Here is a 19,602-nt window from a genome sequence, read left to right as displayed (position 1 = left end):
GGAACAAAAGGATCAATCGGCTTTAGTCTTTTAGAACAAAAAGTTGTGATACAATACAAGCATAAATAGGGTTACAGCCAGTGTTGGGGAGTAACGGAATACATGTACCGCCGTTACGTATTTAAAATACAAAATATGAGTAACTGTATTCCGTTACAGTTACCGTTTAAAAAGGTGGTATTTAGAATACAGTTACTTTGTTGAAATAAATGGATTACACTGCGGTACTTCCCTGTTTCATATTGTCGCGGGTCAGGACTGTTTGGGTTTTGTTTGACAGCTACGTTCTGTTGTTCCAGGCGGCAGCGTTACGGTTGCCATGGTTACAGGGTGACACTCTCTCTCTGCGTGTTTCCTGGGTGAGAGAGCGCCTGTTGTTGTGCTAAGCTAATAGGCAGAATGCTACCGGCATAACTCTAAAGAATGTAGCCTCATAGGCAGTGTAGTCCGTGCTGCAGGGAGAATGGACTGCCATACCCGTTATGTGTCTGTGAGCGAGGGAGGGAGAAAAAGGAAAAGTACGAGCTGTCATCGAGCAAAAACGGGAGCTGGAAGCATGTAAATATAATAATAACCACTGCAGCCAAGAAGAGTGCCTGACGAGCCCAGTTGTAAGTAAGCTATTAAGACTCGACTGTACACCGTGTTCGTGTTTTCCTCCAAAAACAATAAGTTCCGTTGGAGCAGCTTTTCAACGCCTCTTTCTGTCTCTGGCTAGCAAAGTTGACCCAGACAACAAAGTAAAGGTAGTTTTCGGAGCCGACACGAACTGACTATTAGCCAGAGGTCCCTTTACTACGGTTCAGAGCCGCGGACCTTCAGTAACAGTAATAAATCACAGCAATAGTACATTCATGTAGTTGTAAACAGCATGATAATATATTAAGTAATCCAAAGTATTCAGAATACGTTACTCTCATTGAGTAACGTAACGGAATACGTTACAGAATACATTTTGGGGCATGTATTCTGTATTCTGTAATGGAATACATTTTAAAAGTAACCTTCCCAACACTGGTTACAGCTATTCATCACAGCCGTTGCAGTCCATCCACGTTGTCGGTGCACTGCAACACTAATCTAAGATCTAAGTGAACAGAGACAAAATAAGTTTGATAAATGGGTTTTAATCTAAAGTTTCTGGGGAGTAAAAGTCAAGAATTTCCATTTTTATCTCATGCAAGTTCAAATTTCTCTGTGCAGTTTGATAAATAACCCTGGCTGATAGGGTGGATGCAGACAGGCTCTCCGGAAGGCTCAGTGCGCTCCCATGTGGCCAGAGGCAGCACTGCATGGTTCAGACTAAATGAACGCTTCAGGAGCTCACACACGGTGCATTAAAATACTGAATTACAGCACTAATACATAAGTAAAACACGATAGATCATCGGCACGCTTTAAATCCTCACAGATCTGATATCACACAGAGCAACCCATGCAGCAAATTGCTACATTTGCCTCGTTGGATTTAGAGCGCTGGAGTGAAAGGTTTTAATCAGGAGAGTAATTGCGTTTGTTAATGAAGCACGACATTGCAGAGGAGGCCGGAGCCCAGAGCGAGGCGTCTGATGGGATTTTCTCCAGACAGTCCACAACGATTTTTGCTCCCGACTGAGGAGGTGTGATGTGTGGACTGCAGAGCAGACTGCAGTGTTCTTAGAGCCACAAAAGCTTTTTGTTCACAAACTGCTGCAGAAAGAAGCTCGACCTGGTTAACCAGCAGAGAGACACGCCTCTGACACCTGTGCTGGGAACACATTTATCTGGAAGTCATCTGGCAACCAGTACAGATCTGCTTATTATGACCAGAACTTCAGGGACACTAAATCGATATGACTCATACAGCTACATTAAAAAGGGACTTAAATGCTATAAATCAGGCTCTTCTTATTAGTTATTCGTACACACATAAATGCCAAAGCACTCGATTTATGTCCACAATAATTCCCTGGTATGTTTATAATTTGTTTCTTAAAATTAAATCTATATCAATATGTTTAAAAGTATTCCACCACACAGAGAAAGAGAGCAGAGCTATATACAGAGACAGGTAGCTCTCTGGGCACTGACACACTACACTGATTCAGGTTTATGAGGTTCTAAAAAAAGGCCAAATGTTTTCTAAAACACTGATTATAATGCACTTTTTTAGATTTCTAAGCAAAGATCTATATACCAAATACATTCCTGAGGATTATAGAATATTTTTTAAAACTTAATGTAAGGAAAAACTCCATATTTTATTCAACTTATGTAGAATGAATCAGGTTTTCTTCTGAATTTTTGAGATAAATGTGTTGTGTGTAACTAATGTGAGAATCGTTCCAGTCATTTTGTTTCTCCTAATCCTGATTTTAACTGTTTTATATATAACACACAATATTTGTACATGTTGTAATCTGCACATTTTTATAAGTTAGCCTTTAAAACTTTCAGATTGTAACATTTTGGATAACGCCTAAAAAGTTTTCACTTTGTGACATATTGATTTTTTACATAAATGAGATGAAGCCCTGTTGTGGGTTAAAATCAGCTAAACTACAGTGGAGGGTAATATTCTTACTTATGGCAGGAAATACATATGAATGACAATAGCACATATTCTGTGAGATGACATAGAAGATTTATACATTCTGACATTAAATTCACAAACTTAATGTCTGACTTTTTAATGTTATGTCTTTACATATTACCCTCTTTGTTTGCATCTGTAGTTATTTTTTATTTCAGTAAATTAAAATGTTCTTTTAATTCTGACTTTTTAAATTTATTTTAATTACTTCTAAAGTTGTTATGGAACACAAATTAATTTAATATATCATAGCAGTGTGTTCAGACATGAGGAATGTCTAATTAATGTTACGTCTAACGACTGTTTCACTGAGGATAACATTATCTTTGACTAAGGAAAACCTAACATTACCTGATAATGCATGCTGTTTTCACATAACCTTGTTGTCTCCTGTGTTTGAAATAGGAATGTGTTGTGAAGTTTGTGTAAATTTGTAAACGAAGAGCTTTTAGTGACGCGCTGTAGTCGGCCTATTTCTCGTCCTTACACCAGAGCGACGAGCTGGATCCCTTCCAGGAGCTGCTGGATGAGCAGCACTACCCGGCCGAGGTGACCATGCCCAGCCCCAAGCACCACAAATACCTGCCCTGCAAGGAGAGCAAGAAGGAGCTCATCACGTAAGTCGTACCTCTTATCTGCTGCACGCTGTTACCCAGCAGCCTCTGAGCCAAACACTCTCACGTTCAGGTCGAAGGACGGCGAGAAACCCTCAGTCAACGGCAGCTGAGGTTCACGATGCGCTATATGTCACTTCACTTTCCTGTCTCATTAAATTGATGGTGCAGCAGTCTTACAAAAGTACATAAATATAGACATAACGCTGAAACATCAGCAGATAGCAAAGACAAACAGTACGAGTTTGAAGCGGGAACGAAACTAATTAGCAACCTTGTAAATTTAGAAACGGAGATCGGCACATTAGTGCGCGTTTTAGTCTCCATGGTGTTTCTGATCTCGTTGAGAGGCTTCATCAGATGTGACACAGGCGTTCGCACCATCTTCTGTCGCCAGCTGCTGAAGAGCCAATAAGACAAAGGCTAACAGCTCAGGATTATTAATGACAGGAATTCACAGGCCAAAAGAAAAAAAATAGTTCTCATCATTTTTATTGATATATTGCTTTTCCCCTCACTGTAGCTCAATAAGTGCAGACACTTCACAGCACACACATATCAGGAGAAGTGTGTGATATAAACAAGTAACTGTGGAGGAGCTTGCTTCGCTTCTTTGCTATGCATAGCATGTGTCCTGATCGAGCCTTTTCTTTGGGGTTTGGGCAACTGGCCAAATCGTTTTTACTTTCATCAGCTTGTGTCACGGGCGCTCGTGTAAGCAAATAAAATCTGAAACTCTCGACTATGAGGCAGGCGTCTGAGTTGGAGGAGGGTCAGACATCAAAATCATCCCAGAGCAGTTTCCCTTAATTGATCTGGTTAATTACTTTGAAGACTGCATAACAACCAACAAACAAAATAAGTAAGACTTCAGGCTGTGAATTTTTTGCATGAGTGAAGCAGGATTCATGTGAGGACAGAGAAAATCTCTGTTATGCGTGTTTAGCCTAATCGTTCCCTTACAGAGGCTCATCACTCCTGCGGTGCAAAGTTTACGTTTTACTTCTGCTTGTTATTTGACCTGTTTCAGCAACTTCAAGTTTCTTTCAATTCAAAATTTTTAAAGAAAAAAAATAAATTCTCGTAGAGATTTTAGTATTTCCACACTTTGGATTGTGAAATGTGGAAACATGGTACACTCAAAAAAGAAAAGATTCTTTGCCATCAGAGTCTAAGGAGCTTGGATGGAAGCGACTGGACTTCTTTAGGTTAAGAGTCACAGGTATTTAAACCATAGTGGGGATTGTCCCTTAAGAGGTGGTTGTTGACCCATAATTAATCATCTGTGTGAGCAGATGAGCCAAGGTGTGAAAAACGGCATGGGTCATTACCACCGGGGTTTAGGGTGAAACTACTTTGAGACCTAACCTCATTCTACCATGTGACCTATAGAGGTCACCTGACACCTGGGAAAGGATCTTAAGACTCCACTGTTGGTGTTGTAAGCCACCTCCTCTGTTCAGTGATGGACAATCACAGTGGACATGGATGGTCGCTTTTACCCTGATTTCAAACCATCTGGCTTCCCGTCCAAAATGTGAACACTGGCAATTCAAAAGGCTGAACAGCTTAACCCATAGTATAAAACTACATGTAATCAGATTACTTTCATTCAGAATTTGGGACACATTTTGGCTGTTACTCCTGACTCATCATGTTTGGTGTGAAGAATAGTGTTTTGTTCCAAATCCCGATCTTTTTCCTAAACCAGTTACTTCATCATCAAAAAAAAAAAATCATCAGCCATCAGTTAACATAACACCGTCAAGAAAGAGGACTTCTATCTATGAAGTGTATGTTAGCTCCACTGTTTTGTTCACTGACCGTAAGTAAGGCTGTTGCTTTCCAAACATGAATGAAATTCCAACAGAGGCTCATGAGGTGGTTGTTCCTGGTGGAGAATTTAGAGATACACCACAAATGATGCACTTTCTTCTTTTTCCTTGTAATCAAACGTCTTTAGCAGAAGGTGTTTGGTCTTTGGGAAGGAAGGTGTTTGTCAGATCCAAGTCCTTTTTCTTGTGCTTTTGTGTGCTGTTTTTGTAACCAAATAGTTGAACTTAAACCCAACTAATGACTTAGAAATCAAACAAACTGTAAAACTCAAATTTCTAAAGGAAGCACAAATCTTGGTATCCTGGCTAGTAAGCCTTTGGCTTATTGAGTTCATTTTTCCAAGTAAAGGCCTTACAGTATAGTGAGAAGCTCATCAGTCAGGCAAGCCCCTGTAAGTGACTGATTGGCAACAGTAATGAGGAAGAACTGCGCTTTAACAGGAAGAGACCCCAGATTTAGTGGAGCAACCAGAGAAACCCACAAACAATAAGCAGGACAGACACAAAATACAAAAGATGACAAATGTTAACGACACCTGGCATGAGTAGCACAGTGCTGCCACAATCCTGGTGATGAGTTTCACCAGCACCACCTAGGTGCTTGCCATAGGTCTGTAAAACAGGATCTTTATGTCACAGTGACCAATGTTCCTGCAGCCAGTCCAACAAGGCACTGTTGCTAAAAAGAAAAGAAAAATAACTCTTGTGTGTAACAGTGAGACATAGCCATCGTTGGAGAAAACCACATTATGTGTGGCCCTGGGATGAGAGCATGTTTGTAAAACTGTCTGTGGTGTTAAAGTAATAGTGGCTCTTCTCCTCCTGCAGGTTGTCAAGCTGTCAGCTGGCCGACAAGAACATCCGCGGGATGATGACCACTAACTCACAAGAACTCAAGTGAGTCAACAGGATCAGTGTATCACTGGTGTGTTGTTCTCAGCAGAGTGGAAAGTGTGGGAAGGAAAGAATGTTAAAAATATCGACTGCTGTCCATTCAGTGTCCTTTCATTTAAAAGTGTGTAACTTTTTCTATGGTTGGATTTAGAGCCCGCTCTTCTCTGGTTCATCCGTCATCGGTTTTCCTAAAACCATTCCGTCCTGTCTGTGATGCTTTGGGTACCACTCTAATGTGTTACTGTAATTGATTTGTGAGAACTGTGAGTGTCTGATGTCAGACATTCACGGAAAAAGAAAACATTTTTGTGGATGTAGTCTTTCATTTTTTTTCCACACAGGAACCATTATGTGATAATACAGTTGTTTGATCTTGTATTTACTCCTCAGGTGTCCAACGCCCGGCTGTGATGGATCTGGACACATCACTGGAAACTATGCCTCCCACAGGAGGTACATTCGTAAAGAGTATAATATACAACTGCGTGCAATCGCAGACAAACAAACAGCAACAGTAAACCATGCTTCACTAAACGCACATGTTTTAAGTAATTTTCTGTTCTGCAGTCTGTCCGGTTGTCCACGAGCCAAGAAAAGTGGCATAAAAATCCTCCACAGCAAAGAGGACAAAGACGATCAGGAGCCAATCAAGTAAGGAGATATTATGGAGATATGTCACAGCCTTAATATTGAGAATATTGGAAAGTGTCAGGTCTAAGATTAAAAGTAAACCCAAGCAAAATGAGGGGCAAAGACAGTGCCACTCAAAAAATTACCAAAGCTCTTAAACATTTAAAGATCTGACTAGATTCAAGGTTGTGCGTTCATTTAAAGTTAATGCACTTCTTAAATATTTTCCTATGATGTATGAGACAGTTTTTTGCCATATTCTATCAGCTTCTTCGATGGTGTTCTTAAACTGTCTGAGACAAAGCAAAGAACAAGTAAAAAAAACAACAAACAGATTTCAGACCAGTAACTGAGATGTTGCTCATAGATTTTATGTAAGGTCTACAAATACAGGGCTTAGGTGTCCTGTTTTTTGGATCCTACCACTATATTAAAGCTTATAGAACAATAACAGTGCTGTAGAAAAGCAAATTCTAGTTTCTCTTAAAAGTTTTTTTTGTTGTTGTTGGTTTTATTCATGCTCATCAGCATCTTTATGTTCCTCTCTTAAATGTAAAATAATTATTTTAAGGCAGATATTGGATTTTAAGAGAATAAATCTTTAAAACAACACCTTGCCAAAAAATACAATAAGTCAGAGAGAACAAAACATTTAGTGATGTCAAACTCTAAGTGGGGTCATTCCTTGGGTTGTGCAGGTTTGTTGGTGAGGTCGGTGGGATTGGAATCTGGGGACTTTGGAGGTGTTGTGGAGGATTGCTGCACTTGCTAATGGATATATGAAGAATTAAAATAACAGGTTAAACTGTTGCCGTGTATTTTAAACGGGTAGAACAGGATTCTCATCTTTTGACAACTTTTCTAGAGAAAAGAGAGAAGGTGCATCAGTTAGACTTTTCAAATCATCAGCAAGGAGGGAGGACTGACTTGTTTCGTTGCCTCTTAAAAGCACATTCCAGGTCCCATTATTATGCATTTTTTTTGCATCAAGGTCAAAGCACTTTGTTAATGACAGGTTCATCCATCATCCCTCTCTTAAAATGCTGCCTATGTAGACTGACCTTTCTAACTTTTGCAAAGAATATTGCAAAAGCGGGGAGCTGCGGTCAGTGCTGCACTCCACCTCCGGCTCCCAGCAGACCAAGTCCAATAAAGGTTAGCTCTAGTGAGCCTTTGACATTTGTGTTAAAGCTGAGCCATAATGCTAAGCCAATACGACCTTGTGAATAATCTAAAGTTCAGCTTGTGTCAGTCTGTAGCCAGCTGCCGCCGCCGCCTCTGTTCCATCCACCATCATCATTAACAGTAGAATCATAATTAAGCTTAACCTGAGCTCGGCTGGGGAGCGGCCTGTGGACGCTCGGCTCATTCTAATCAGCCCAAATGTCACAGCGAAGGGCGTTTTGGGATGCAGGAGGCAGAGCTGAGTGTCTGGAAGCTGAGGAGGTGATAGGCGTTTGTCCTGCTCATCGTTACGCTGCTGTGGCCTTGAGGCCTTGGAAAGGTGGGGGAGGATTGTAGATGAGGAAGTGAGTCGTGACTCAATGTCCTCCCCCATTCATCAAGAGTCCTATGGAGTGCTGTGGACAGTTTCTAAAGCAAAGTATTTCTTTCCAGCTGATCAAAGAGCTGATGATGGTTAGCGTGGCTGGCTGCGTTAGTCTTTTCTTAAACTAAAGCTTTTTGGAGGTGACAAGACTTCACTTTAGGTTAGAACTGTGGAGTGTTTTAATTTTTTTTTTGAAAAGCAAACTGAGACCTTTATACTTGTTTCTCAGGTGTCCAGTGCCGGGTTGTGATGGTCAGGGTCATGTGACGGGGAAGTACGCTTCTCATCGCAGCGCATCAGGCTGCCCCCTTGCGGCAAAGAGGCAAAAGGACAGCTACGTCAATGGCTCGCAGTTTGTCTGGAAATCTGGCAAGACAGATGGCATGACCTGCCCGACCCCGGGCTGTGATGGCTCAGGGCACGTCAGTGGGAGCTTCCTGACCCACCGGAGGTAAGATCTTTCTTACTTTAAACAAAGTTTGTCATCAGTTCCAACTTTTTTATACAATTTATACAATTTTGGGGGTAAATAATGACCAATATTCAGGTCCTCTCCTCCTGCTGTACATGCTGTTGGCTTTTGGTCACCGTTTTTCAAATAAGGCAGCGATTTGTATGACGTTATCTATGCAAAAATAAGATACATTTTTTAACTTGGAGATACATTTGGTTTATTTTTTTTCCCAGTCTCTCCGGTTGTCCCCGCGCCACCTCAGCCATGAAGAAAGCCAGGATGAGTGGCGTGGAAATGTTGACAATCAAACAAAGAGCAAGCAAAGGTCAGAGCTCAAGAAACGGAAGAAGCTTTAACCTAAATGAATTATTATATGAATTATATATATATATATATATATATATATATATATATATATATATATATATATATATATATATATATATATATACACATACATACACACACACAGTGGGCCAAAAAAGTATTTAGTCAGCCACCGATTGTGCAAGTTCCCCCACTTAAAATGATGACAGAGGTCAGTAATTTGCACCAGAGGTACACTTCAACTGTGAGAGACAGAATGTGAAAAAAAAATCCATGAATTCACATGGTAGGATTTGTAAAGAATTTATTCGTAAATCAGGGTGGAAAATAAGTATTTGGTCAATAACAAAAATACAACTCAATACTTTGTAACATAACCTTTGTTGGCAATAACAGAGGTCAAACGTTTACTATAGGTCTTTACCAGGTTTGCACACACAGTAGCTGGTATTTTGGCCCATTCCTCCATGCAGATCTTCTCAAGAGCAGTGATGTTTTGGGGCTGTCGCCGAGCAACACGGACTTTCAACTCCCGCCACAGATTTTCTATGGGGTTGAGGTCTGGAGACTGGCTAGGCCACTCCAGGACTTTCAAATGCTTCTTACGGAGCCACTCCTTTGTTGCCCGGGCGGTGTGTTTTGGATCATTGTCATGTTGGAAGACCCAGCCTCGTTTCATCTTCAAAGTTCTCACTGATGGAAGGAGGTTTTGGCTCAAAATCTCACGATACTTGGCCCCATTCATTCTGTCCTTAACACGGATCAGTCGTCCTGTCCCCTTGGCAGAAAAACAGCCCCATAGCATGATGTTTCCACCCCCATGCTTCACAGTAGGTATGGTGTTCTTGGGATGCAACTCAGTATTCTTCTTCCTCCAAACACGACGAGTTGAGTTTATACCAAAAAGTTCTACTTTGGTTTCATCTGACCACATGACATTCTCCCAATCCTCTGCTGTATCATCCATGTGCTCTCTGGCAAACTTCAGACGGGCCTGGACATGCACTGGCTTCAGCAGCGGAACACGTCTGGCACTGCGGGATTTGATTCCCTGCCGTTGTAGTGTGTTACTGATGGTGACCTTTGTTACTTTGGTCCCAGCTCTCTGCAGGTCATTCACCAGGTCCCCCCGTGTGGTTCTGGGATCTTTGCTCACCGTTCTCATGATCATTTTGACCCCACGGGATGAGATCTTGCGTGGAGCCCCAGATCGAGGGAGATTATCAGTGGTCTTGTATGTCTTCCATTTTCTGATGATTGCTCCCACAGTTGATTTTTTCACACCAAGCTGCTTGCCTATTGTAGATTCACTCTTCCCAGTCTGGTGCAGGTCTACAATTCTTTTCCTGGTGTCCTTCGAAAGCTCTTTGGTCTTGGCCATGGCGGAGTTTGGAGTCTGACTGGTTGAGGCTGTGGACAGGTGTCTTTTATACAGATGATGAGGTCAAACAGGTGCCATTCATACAGGTAACGAGTGGGGGACAGAAAAGCTTCTTACAGAAGACGTTACAGGTCTGTGAGAGCCAGGGATTTTCCTTGTTTGAGGTGACCAAATACTTATTTTCCACCCTGATTTACGAATAAATTCTTTACAAATCCTACCATGTGAATTCATGGATTTTTTTTTTTCACATTCTGTCTCTCACAGTTGAAGTGTACCTCTGGTGCAAATTACTGACCTCTGTCATCATTTTAAGTGGGGGAACTTGCACAATCGGTGGCTGACTAAATACTTTTTTGCCCCACTGTATATATATATCTGAAAGAGTGAAAAAAACTAATTTCTTTATATTAGACATTTTACATGTGATAAAATGCGGTAATGCTGCTTTGACCGTTAAGTCAGGGGAGATGGATTTTTGTTGGGTTTTTTTTGTTTCAGGTATCGAGAACGATGAAGAAATCAAACAGCTGGATGAAGAAATCAAAGATCTGAATGAGTCCAACAGTCAAGTGGAGTCAGACATGATAAAACTGAGGACACAAGTAAGATGGTCTCTGTTTATTAATGTAACATAAATGCAAATAAATAGGTAAGACACTAGTTGGGTAAGAAACTAGACTGTCCTGTAATAGACAGAGATAAAGGTGTCCCAGTAAGCTGCTATTTCCAGTAGAAATGTTTTTGTCACATTATTTGACAAAAAAAATTCTCCTCGATATTTAAATTATTTGATTATTTGAAAATGATGCTGTTTTTTTAAGTTCATGAAAACCTTCAATGTTTTCTTTTTCTTCTAATAATTTTTGCAAAGAATAAATCTTGCACCTTAACTGCACTCAGACTTTTAATCTGAAAGGGTTAGAGGAACTTTTGGCATTCATAAAAAATACTTTCATAAGAAAATCCTGCCCTCAGCAACCATCTTGCTTGGTTTAACATGCTTTTTAAGAAGTTGAAGAGAACTTCTTTAAGTTTGTTGAAGATCAATGTTAGTTCTAAAAAATGTTTAGAATTGAAGAAGCCTCTTGGTCCAGAGCTGCCTTCTTTTTAAAAGATGAAGGAAGATGCAGATGTTATGTGACTTGGATGACTGAGAACCTGCACGGACATAACATCTGCATCTTCCTTCATCTGCAAGACTTTCCTACTTTACTTGTAGGTAACACAGTAACACAGGACACAGTGTTTAATCTGCCATCTTTGAGTACAACAATCCGTGTGATCTTTCAGCTAATAGTCAGTCAGTGCATTTACCAATACCAGGTGGGCATTGTGGGTTTTCACGGAGGCTCCCTAAACCAGCTCCAGTAGTGCAAATGCAAGTGCTGTGTGCTACATGGGAGAGAGGACATCTGTGGGCAATATGCTGACTCAGTTCTCCTAAAATTGTCTGAAGTTAATGTTGGTTGATTGTTTGCACTCTTCCCAGCCATTTTGCTAATGTCACTATTAATACAAAAGCTTTAAAAGATCTCCTACTAATTTATTTCCTCATCTGGTAGATAACCACTATGGAGACCAACCTGAAGTCCATCGAGGAGGAGAACAAGGTGATCGAGCAGCAGAACGACTCCCTGCTGCACGAGCTGGCTAACCTCAGCCAGTCGCTCATCAACAGCCTAGCTAACATCCAGCTTCCACACATGGTAAGAAAAAAAAATCATCTGTGGCATGAAGAAGTAAACCTAGGATGACTAATAATGTGACAAGTATTCTTTTACCACAAATATAAGCTTCCTTAACGTGTAATTTAAATATCTAGAGACTTATAAATGTCAGTTAAATATTTAAAATTTTGAATTTACTGGTTTGAAAATCTTGTATGTTTAACGTCAGTATACAACATGCTTTAAATACAAAGACAAATATAAATAATTACATCTCAGAACAAATATACAGCAGTTTTAGAGCAGTGTTAGCTTTCTTAGCAGTTTAAAGTGGATCTTATTTTTATTCTTGGACTTTACTTTGAATGTGTCACAGTTAAAAAAAAATTCCCCTTATAAAGGTGGGTGGGGCTTCTGTGCCTGAGATGACCATATTTGGGATAGTTCCACTATCCGACATCATGCAGACCCACGACTAGAAAAAACAACTGTCTGAAGCTGAGTTTTTAGAGCAGTGAGAGTGTCATAAAGCCTAAAACCAGCGTGCATAAACCAGCATGCATTAGCCAATGAGTGTTTTTTTTAATTTATGCAAGAGCAAAAACTTCCAAATGGACTGAAATGCAAATCTATGTATTTATTTCTATGTTCTTTGTCTGACATGACCTATTATATCTGTTACAGTTTGTGTAATGCCACTTAGAAAATGTTATGATTGTGTTTTGAGTGTTTGTTGGAGGCTTTTCTGTTTCACGTGTTGTAAATGAAATGTAGATCTGAGGCCAGCTGTTCATGATTTCGACCCAGGGATTTTTAAAAAGCCTTCTCCAGCTTCTTCCCCCCTTAGCAACACTCAGGTTTTTTCTTCATCTGCTTCTTTCTGTTCTCCACCTTCTTCTTCTTTTTTTCCCTCCCAGCAGTTCATGCTGTGCTTCTCCTGTGCTTTGAAACGCCTCACAGATTTTCACATAAAGAAACGGCCCGTTGTTTTCTTTCTTTTGTTGTTGCTTTTTTGTTTTTGGTTGACTTTCAGTGAAGTTGCTCATGGCTGTTTTAACGTCATGTTGTCTCAGTGTCGGAAGAAGACTGGGGCTAATTGGATAATCTCTTAAAGCAGTAAAAACAGGAGTTGCTTGATAACTGGACTCTCTGCTTCCTTTCCTTCTTCCTTTAATGGGCGGGAATGCTTCATATCACACTGTAAGAAAAATATTCGCCTTAACAAGGAATTCTCAGAAAGACGCGATCTCATTACCAGAAAAATACTGAACTGAATCCAAAGTTCTGTTCACACTGCAGGACTTAAAATCTTTGATTCTACTTTAGCTCGCAGTGTAACAGTTTGTTCTCTCAGTTGTCTCTTTATTTTTGGCATTTTATACCTCTTTCAGTTCGTTCTGACTTTAAAATTATTCAGAAACTGGAAGCTTGCTGCAGTCTGAACAGAGCTGCAGGGCGAAAAGACTTGTTAAGGCGGACATTATGTTTTTTTCACTCCTCGGTGTAGCTTATGAAGCTTTGTGACCGCCGCTGTGTGTCTAGCGGGCTAATAGACTTCTCTGTACACCCTCTCCTGTAGAGACCGCTGCCACAGAAAGAGGCCCCAGTAAAGCATAACTGCTGTTTACAGATGCCTCCCAGAGTAAGAGATCCATTTATCCTTTATCCAATTATCCTTCTCTTCTGCACTGTCATCCCCCCCTTCCTATAATTCCTGTAGCTCACTGTGGCATAGGCACATCCTAGCTATCCATTTATCCTGCAGCTTTCAACTCAGCCATGTTGATAGTGACATCAACTGTAGATAACCGCTTTTCCTCTTTATGACAAAAAGTATATTGAGACGCTAAATCTATCTTTAAATCAAATTTAGCCCCAGCAGAGAGTGTGAGAAATTCTCCTGCTTTGTTTTTTCTGACTGCACTGAAATGCTGAAATCATTAGATAGATAAATCATTAGATAACGTGACATTAACTGCAAATCTGCGCCTTAATGACGTAATGTTTTTTTTTCCGCTTACCTATAAACTAAACCTATAAACTCATCAGGAAAGTACTTAGAGAGGTAAAATCCCCTTGATTACTTTATGAACTGAAGTATGTATGTAAACATAGGTATCGACCCCTGGTGGCCAGTAAAAAGAAAGTTGGTTTACGCTTCTTTCTTTCAGTCCCAGAAGCCAAGTCCTGCTTTTTATGGTGTCTATAGTCGAACGGCATTATCTGCTTTGCTATTGCACCAGCACTGAAAAGCTAAAATGAGTATTATTCGGTGGGCACATACACTGAAACCAGATTCACACACATCTTTTAACTGTTTTCAGTCCATTAAACGACTCCTGTCAGTCCCATAGATTTGCCCGCAGGCAGCCTCTTCCATCAACTAGTAACACTCAGTAGCTCAGTAGTCTATTATCCCCTCATTTAACGGTGGGCATGTCACTGGGTTTTTTTTTTTATCCTACTGATTACAGTGGGTGATAGCAGTCTTCTGGCATACTAGTATTAAAGGTAGGTTGTCTAAGATCTAAATTGACTTATTAATTAAAGAGCATACATAACTGAAATCTTTTTATTGTCCATTTAAAGCCCTTTAAATGAACAATAGAAAGACCTCTTAGTGGGCTCAGTTGATCGCTTCATTTAAGGATTACAATGTTCAGTGATTAGAATGGATGATAACAACCTTCCTGTCTCCTCTTAGTACAGGAGGGCATCTAATGGGGGTATTATGACCAATCATGGCCATTAAAGAGGCTAATAACAATGAAAGTGTGTGAATCATTTAACTTGAGACGTGGGTATTTGACTTTTATGTGCCAATTAAAGACGGATCATTGGCTTTTTGAGGCTCTGGACTCAAATTCTTTGATTGGCTGAGTCAGTGTGAAGTTAGCAGGATGCAATGACAGCAGTGCAGTTAAGTGCAGGGCAACTGGCTCAGGCACCAACATAGTCATTTGTATTAGTGTCCCTTAAAACCTATAAATGGCAAGTATTAAATGGAGGTCAGTGAAGACCTCAAAGACTATAGTGACACTATAACATAATGTGACATTTAAGGTGGGCAATCATTAAATAACACACCAAAATTCCTGAAGCCAAAGCTGCACTCTCTCGGAGAAGTACTTGAACCACCAAAACTCATGTTGGCAAACGTGACTTTCCAGTTATGTCTTTCCCATCTGCTCATTAGCATCCCATTAGTTTTTATCATCACAATTTTGTCTCCATGTGCTAAACATTAACCTTTCATATACCCACCAGCTAACCATCTCTCACCTGGTTTTTGCATGGTTTGGAGTTGCATTTCGTAGATAATCGGCTGATATTACATCAAATATCGTACATTTACTTTTTAGAAAGGGAGTATTTTAGTGAAGCCATGCTTTCCCAATGGTGTCCCTTCCTCCCCCTGCCGCCCGCCTGTCTTCCAAACCTCCCCCCAGTGTCTGAGTGAAAATAAACCGCCACCTTTATCCCACCTGATTGTGTCTACATGGGTTTCTTTCCCCTCACAGGAACCAATGAATGAACAGAACTTTGACACTTATGTGAGTACACTGACAGACATGTACACCCACCAGGACCAGTACCAGAGCCCGGAGAACAAGGCGCTGCTGGAGAACATCAAACAGGCCGTGCAGGGCATCCAGGTTTAACTTTGACTGAGGCCGGAACAACAAATGCAAAGCAAAAGCAACAAATGGGGGGAAAAAAGTGGAAAAAGAACGGAGTGGGTTGTTTTTTGCTGCTGTAATCTATCATTAGTTCTTTAATTTCTTCTGCGGTAATGCTCTCAACTCCATGGGTATCTCTTTTTTTATTATGTTGATTGTTGTTGCCTTGCTTTGAAAAAAAAAGGTTTTAAATGAACATTCACGTTTTGTACATTTTCATATGACCTAATATAATGTGATGTACTGTTTATAGCTGCTAATGTATGCACATTCGAGTGTATATGTATGTATTTATTTATTGTAAGCTTGAATCATTTTTTATTTTAATGCGATTTTTTTCATACATCAGAAGAAAAAAAAATACAAACTGGGCGTCACGGGTTTAACAGGGAGCAGAGCGGCGACTGGAACATGAAGAGCAACCACTTCTGAAAAGCTTCTCACGAGCTTGGAAGTTGCTCATTAATTCTTTTTGTTTTCCTCTTAATGTCTGGAAGCGGACACTAATGTAAATCTTTAGCAATTATGAGAAGAAGCGATGCTATGAGCAAGAAGATTTCAAACATCACGACACGGAAACTTTCTGGTGCAAAATCCCATCATCCCCTTCGGAGTTGTTCCGTTTCAAAGCTGTCCTGTTCCGCGGCCCGCTTTTTCTTTGTTCGTGGGAGGGAGTGCCAGTGGAAAGACCAATGGCTGCAGAAAATATAGGAGACAATCTGCCATTGTGAATTTATTTGAAATCATCAACCTCGACTAGCTAATAGAACAACGTGTCAGCAATATTGGTATGATAATATTAAAGCGTTTGTTTAGATATGGGATGCAATCTATATGAAAAAAAGTTGTTTGGGTATATGCAATTTCTTATGAATAAAACTAGAAAAGAGCTGATAGATCTTTTTACTAACTATAAATGTATTGCGTTTTGTATAAACCTTTTACTACAATCATGTTTTAGGAATCTGACACGGGTGAGAGGACTTTGGTTCTGTCATGTTCGACTTTGCACAGGGACACCTTTGTTTCCATGTTTTGATGTTTTTATTGCCCGTTAAGAGGCACTTAGCAGGCAAACGGATCTGTAGATATGACTTTTCTTTCTCGAGGCTGACGGCTCCGCTGGACTAACAGGGTCAAAGTTCCCATCCTTCATTGTAAATTGCACTCGTTCTGTAGAAAACGTCTTTCCAGTCATGCATCTTGTTGTCTGAGCCACAATGAGACATGATGCCAGACGACGTGATGACCAAGCACCGCTTTTCTTTTTTTCTTTTTTAAGTCTTTGTAATTGAAAAAGATGAATGAAAACTAGAGCCAGCAGTCGTGACGTCTGTGCACTGAATTTACCGACTGAGTATTTGATCTGAATCGGCCTTACTGATGACATTCGGTCTGAAATCACAGTACTGATGGAACATGTTTTCTCAACACCGTCGATCATGCATGCACTTTATTGGAGTATGTTAAAGTATTATCACGTGGTAAATGAAGCAAAAACTGTACAGCGAGTTTGTGGAAACTGACTTTGATAAGACTTTGCGCTGGAGATGCCTGTTGGAAAGCAACTTGAAGCAAATTTCACTGAGTTGATTTAATTAAGGGAAAACTCCCCCTGTGGTCTCTCCCCAGTCTCCTTTATTTCACAGTCCAAGATTTAGCAGAAGAAAACGTCTTCATGGTCAAACTTTTGTCTGAAACATCACAGTTCAGGATCTCTTCTTTGGTATGCAGACACATTCTAAAACGTGTTTGCACTGGATAATAAGACAATAATCATTTTTTAATATGTCTGCCATCTTTTCCAAAATATGGTGTCAACAGAGTGGAAAACTGTAGTGCCCTTTTATTTTCTGCATAGACATTGTAAGATGACTCCTGGATGACTTAACCTCCTGAGACCTGGAAGGAGGGTGCGTGGTTCCATAATGAGTTCCAAAATATTTGGATCTTTTAAAGGAAAAAAATCACATATGTTTTCTGTGTGTACATAAAAACGTGATTATATGTTGTAAGCCGATTACAACCCCCAATGTTTCCAGAAGATTAATTCAACCGAGTGTAACTTTAGGTTAATCACTAATAACACTAACAACAAGTATAAATCAAACCTAATTCTTTATAGAAACAGATAACATGATGGAAAACTGTGTTTATGCAATGCAAAATGTTTAAACATTTGCACATCTGATGGGCTTCTCTGCATACGCTGACTGATATATTACTGTAAAGCCACTCTGGACCAAATTAAGACATGAATAGTATCACTGTATATGATCCAGGAGCCTCGTGAGAATCTAGGGTGGAAATGTTTGAGTATATTTTTAAAATATATTTGTTTGAAATTGTAATACATGGATAAAGACAAATTTTGGAACTTGCACTATACAGCTTAGTAATAGCAGTTAGACAGTTAAAGTGATGAAAGGGTGAAATTTTCCTCACTTATACAAGCATAAAAGTTCAATTTAATGTTTTAAAGGAAAGCAATTTATTGGATTGTTTCTAAATGATACATAATTACACCACCATAATTACCAGCAGAAACACTTGATACAGCTGGTATCCATGTGAAAGTTTTTAGACAAGCGGTACTAATGAAAACTGATACTTCAAAGTACAGAAATGTTGATAAATCTTTAATCAGGTGCAGCAGTATGTGCTGATATATTTAAACCTGCACAAATAACCAGCTCGTCTAGATATGAATATAAATGAGGGGAAAATATTTACTTGTGTAAAAAACTACAAATTGTCTCATCATACTAAAATACATTTTTTAATGTATTTTTTTTTCCACACAAGGGAGAAACAAACTGCAAAGAGGGGAGTTTTCTTTTAAGACTTCTTTGGACATTTACTGCAAAGTCTCATTCCCTGACTTTTACATCTTCGTCCAGAACTTGGCGTCTGCAGCTTCCTGCCAGTAAACTTCTGCGTTAGATAGACTGACAGCTTGTATTTTTTATTTAGTCAGTTATTCTTACTGATAACAAAGGAAATGGGAGTAAAAGCACAATTCTGCCATTTAAAGACAGTCGATAGACTAGATATTGTAATAACAGATGTAAAAGCTAAACTGTAACTATTTACATAGAGAATCTCAACACTAACATGTGACACGCTAGAATGCAAAAGAAAATCCATATGAATATTTGTGAAATCATCAATTTATGAAGATGATCATTTCTTTTCAGCAGTGCACAGATAAGGGGTTTTTATACAACATTCATTTTCTCTCCTTTTACCCCTTTTTCTCTGTTACTTGCAAAACTTTCGACAGCAGTTTTCTTACCACATAGCATGGGTTTCTGTTGATATTTTTGCTGTATGTTTAAGGTCATGAGTTGCTATGTGATATTTTAATTTGACTTGTGAAGTTTGTACAATTTTTATCATGCTGGTGTTGGCATCTCTTGCTCTGAATAAATCTTGTGTTGCAACACTGATTATAACCTTCACTTTGTCATTTTTAAAGTTGACAGTTAGTTATGTTAATAGTGTGCAGTTGGCAGACATTTAGTGATTTTTATTATTTATACGCCAATGAAAAGAGATCCAGTTGCCCAGTTACCTTTGTGACTGACAAATAGAATATACACCAAGTTGCCAAAACATTAAAACCACTATAATGTAGGAAAAGGCAAAAATGTAAGGATCTGTGTGACCTTGACAAATGGTAGTTTGAGTCTGAGACCATCTCCAATTAAGCAAGCCTTCCCAGGATGCACTGGCTAGTTTCAGTACCTAAAGTAGTTCAGGGATATCTACCTGGGTACTGGTGAAACTCATTAGAGTTAAGGCTGGGTTTTTGTTTTAGCCACATTCTAGATAAGCATATTTTAAATTTTATTTGGTTTAGGTGGGCAAAAATTCTATAAGGAGGAGTTAGGGATCGACCCAATCCCTAACTCTGAGTCCTAGGTAGTTTATTGATGGACTTAACAGAAATGGGATAGCATACACAGCTTCTGCAGCTGGTCAGGATCTTACACT

The 19,602-nt window shown here is 39.6% G+C and overlaps 1 protein-coding gene across 5 annotated transcripts in view; it reads left to right on the top strand.

The window, feature by feature from the left end:
* Positions 1-19,055, top strand: part of myt1la (myelin transcription factor 1-like, a) — a 90,210-nt gene extending 71,155 nt beyond the window's left edge. For 4 of the 5 annotated variants that reach the window (XM_006793508.3, XM_006793506.3, XM_006793505.3 and 1 more), the window contains 10 exons: positions 3,038-3,189; positions 5,850-5,918; positions 6,306-6,368; positions 6,483-6,566; positions 8,324-8,545; positions 8,782-8,873; positions 10,758-10,861; positions 11,822-11,965; positions 13,506-13,568; positions 15,448-19,055. In XM_006793508.3, the coding sequence (XP_006793571.2) occupies positions 3,038-3,189; positions 5,850-5,918; positions 6,306-6,368; positions 6,483-6,566; positions 8,324-8,545; positions 8,782-8,873; positions 10,758-10,861; positions 11,822-11,965; positions 13,506-13,568; positions 15,448-15,588 (1,134 nt within the window). In that variant the 3' untranslated portion in view covers positions 15,589-19,055. The remainder of the gene's footprint in view (positions 1-3,037; positions 3,190-5,849; positions 5,919-6,305; positions 6,369-6,482; positions 6,567-8,323; positions 8,546-8,781; positions 8,874-10,757; positions 10,862-11,821; positions 11,966-13,505; positions 13,569-15,447) is intronic. The other variant, XM_006793507.3, reaches the window with a different exon arrangement.
* Positions 19,056-19,602: the final 547 nt, after the last annotated feature.

Source organism: Neolamprologus brichardi, chromosome 15 (assembly GCF_056152115.1).
Source record: "Neolamprologus brichardi isolate AB-2024 chromosome 15, ASM5615211v1, whole genome shotgun sequence".
Lineage (NCBI taxonomy): Eukaryota > Metazoa > Chordata > Actinopteri > Cichliformes > Cichlidae > Neolamprologus > Neolamprologus brichardi.
The sequence above is the reverse complement of the archived record's forward strand: the minus strand, read 5'-3'. Positions and strand labels throughout refer to the sequence as shown.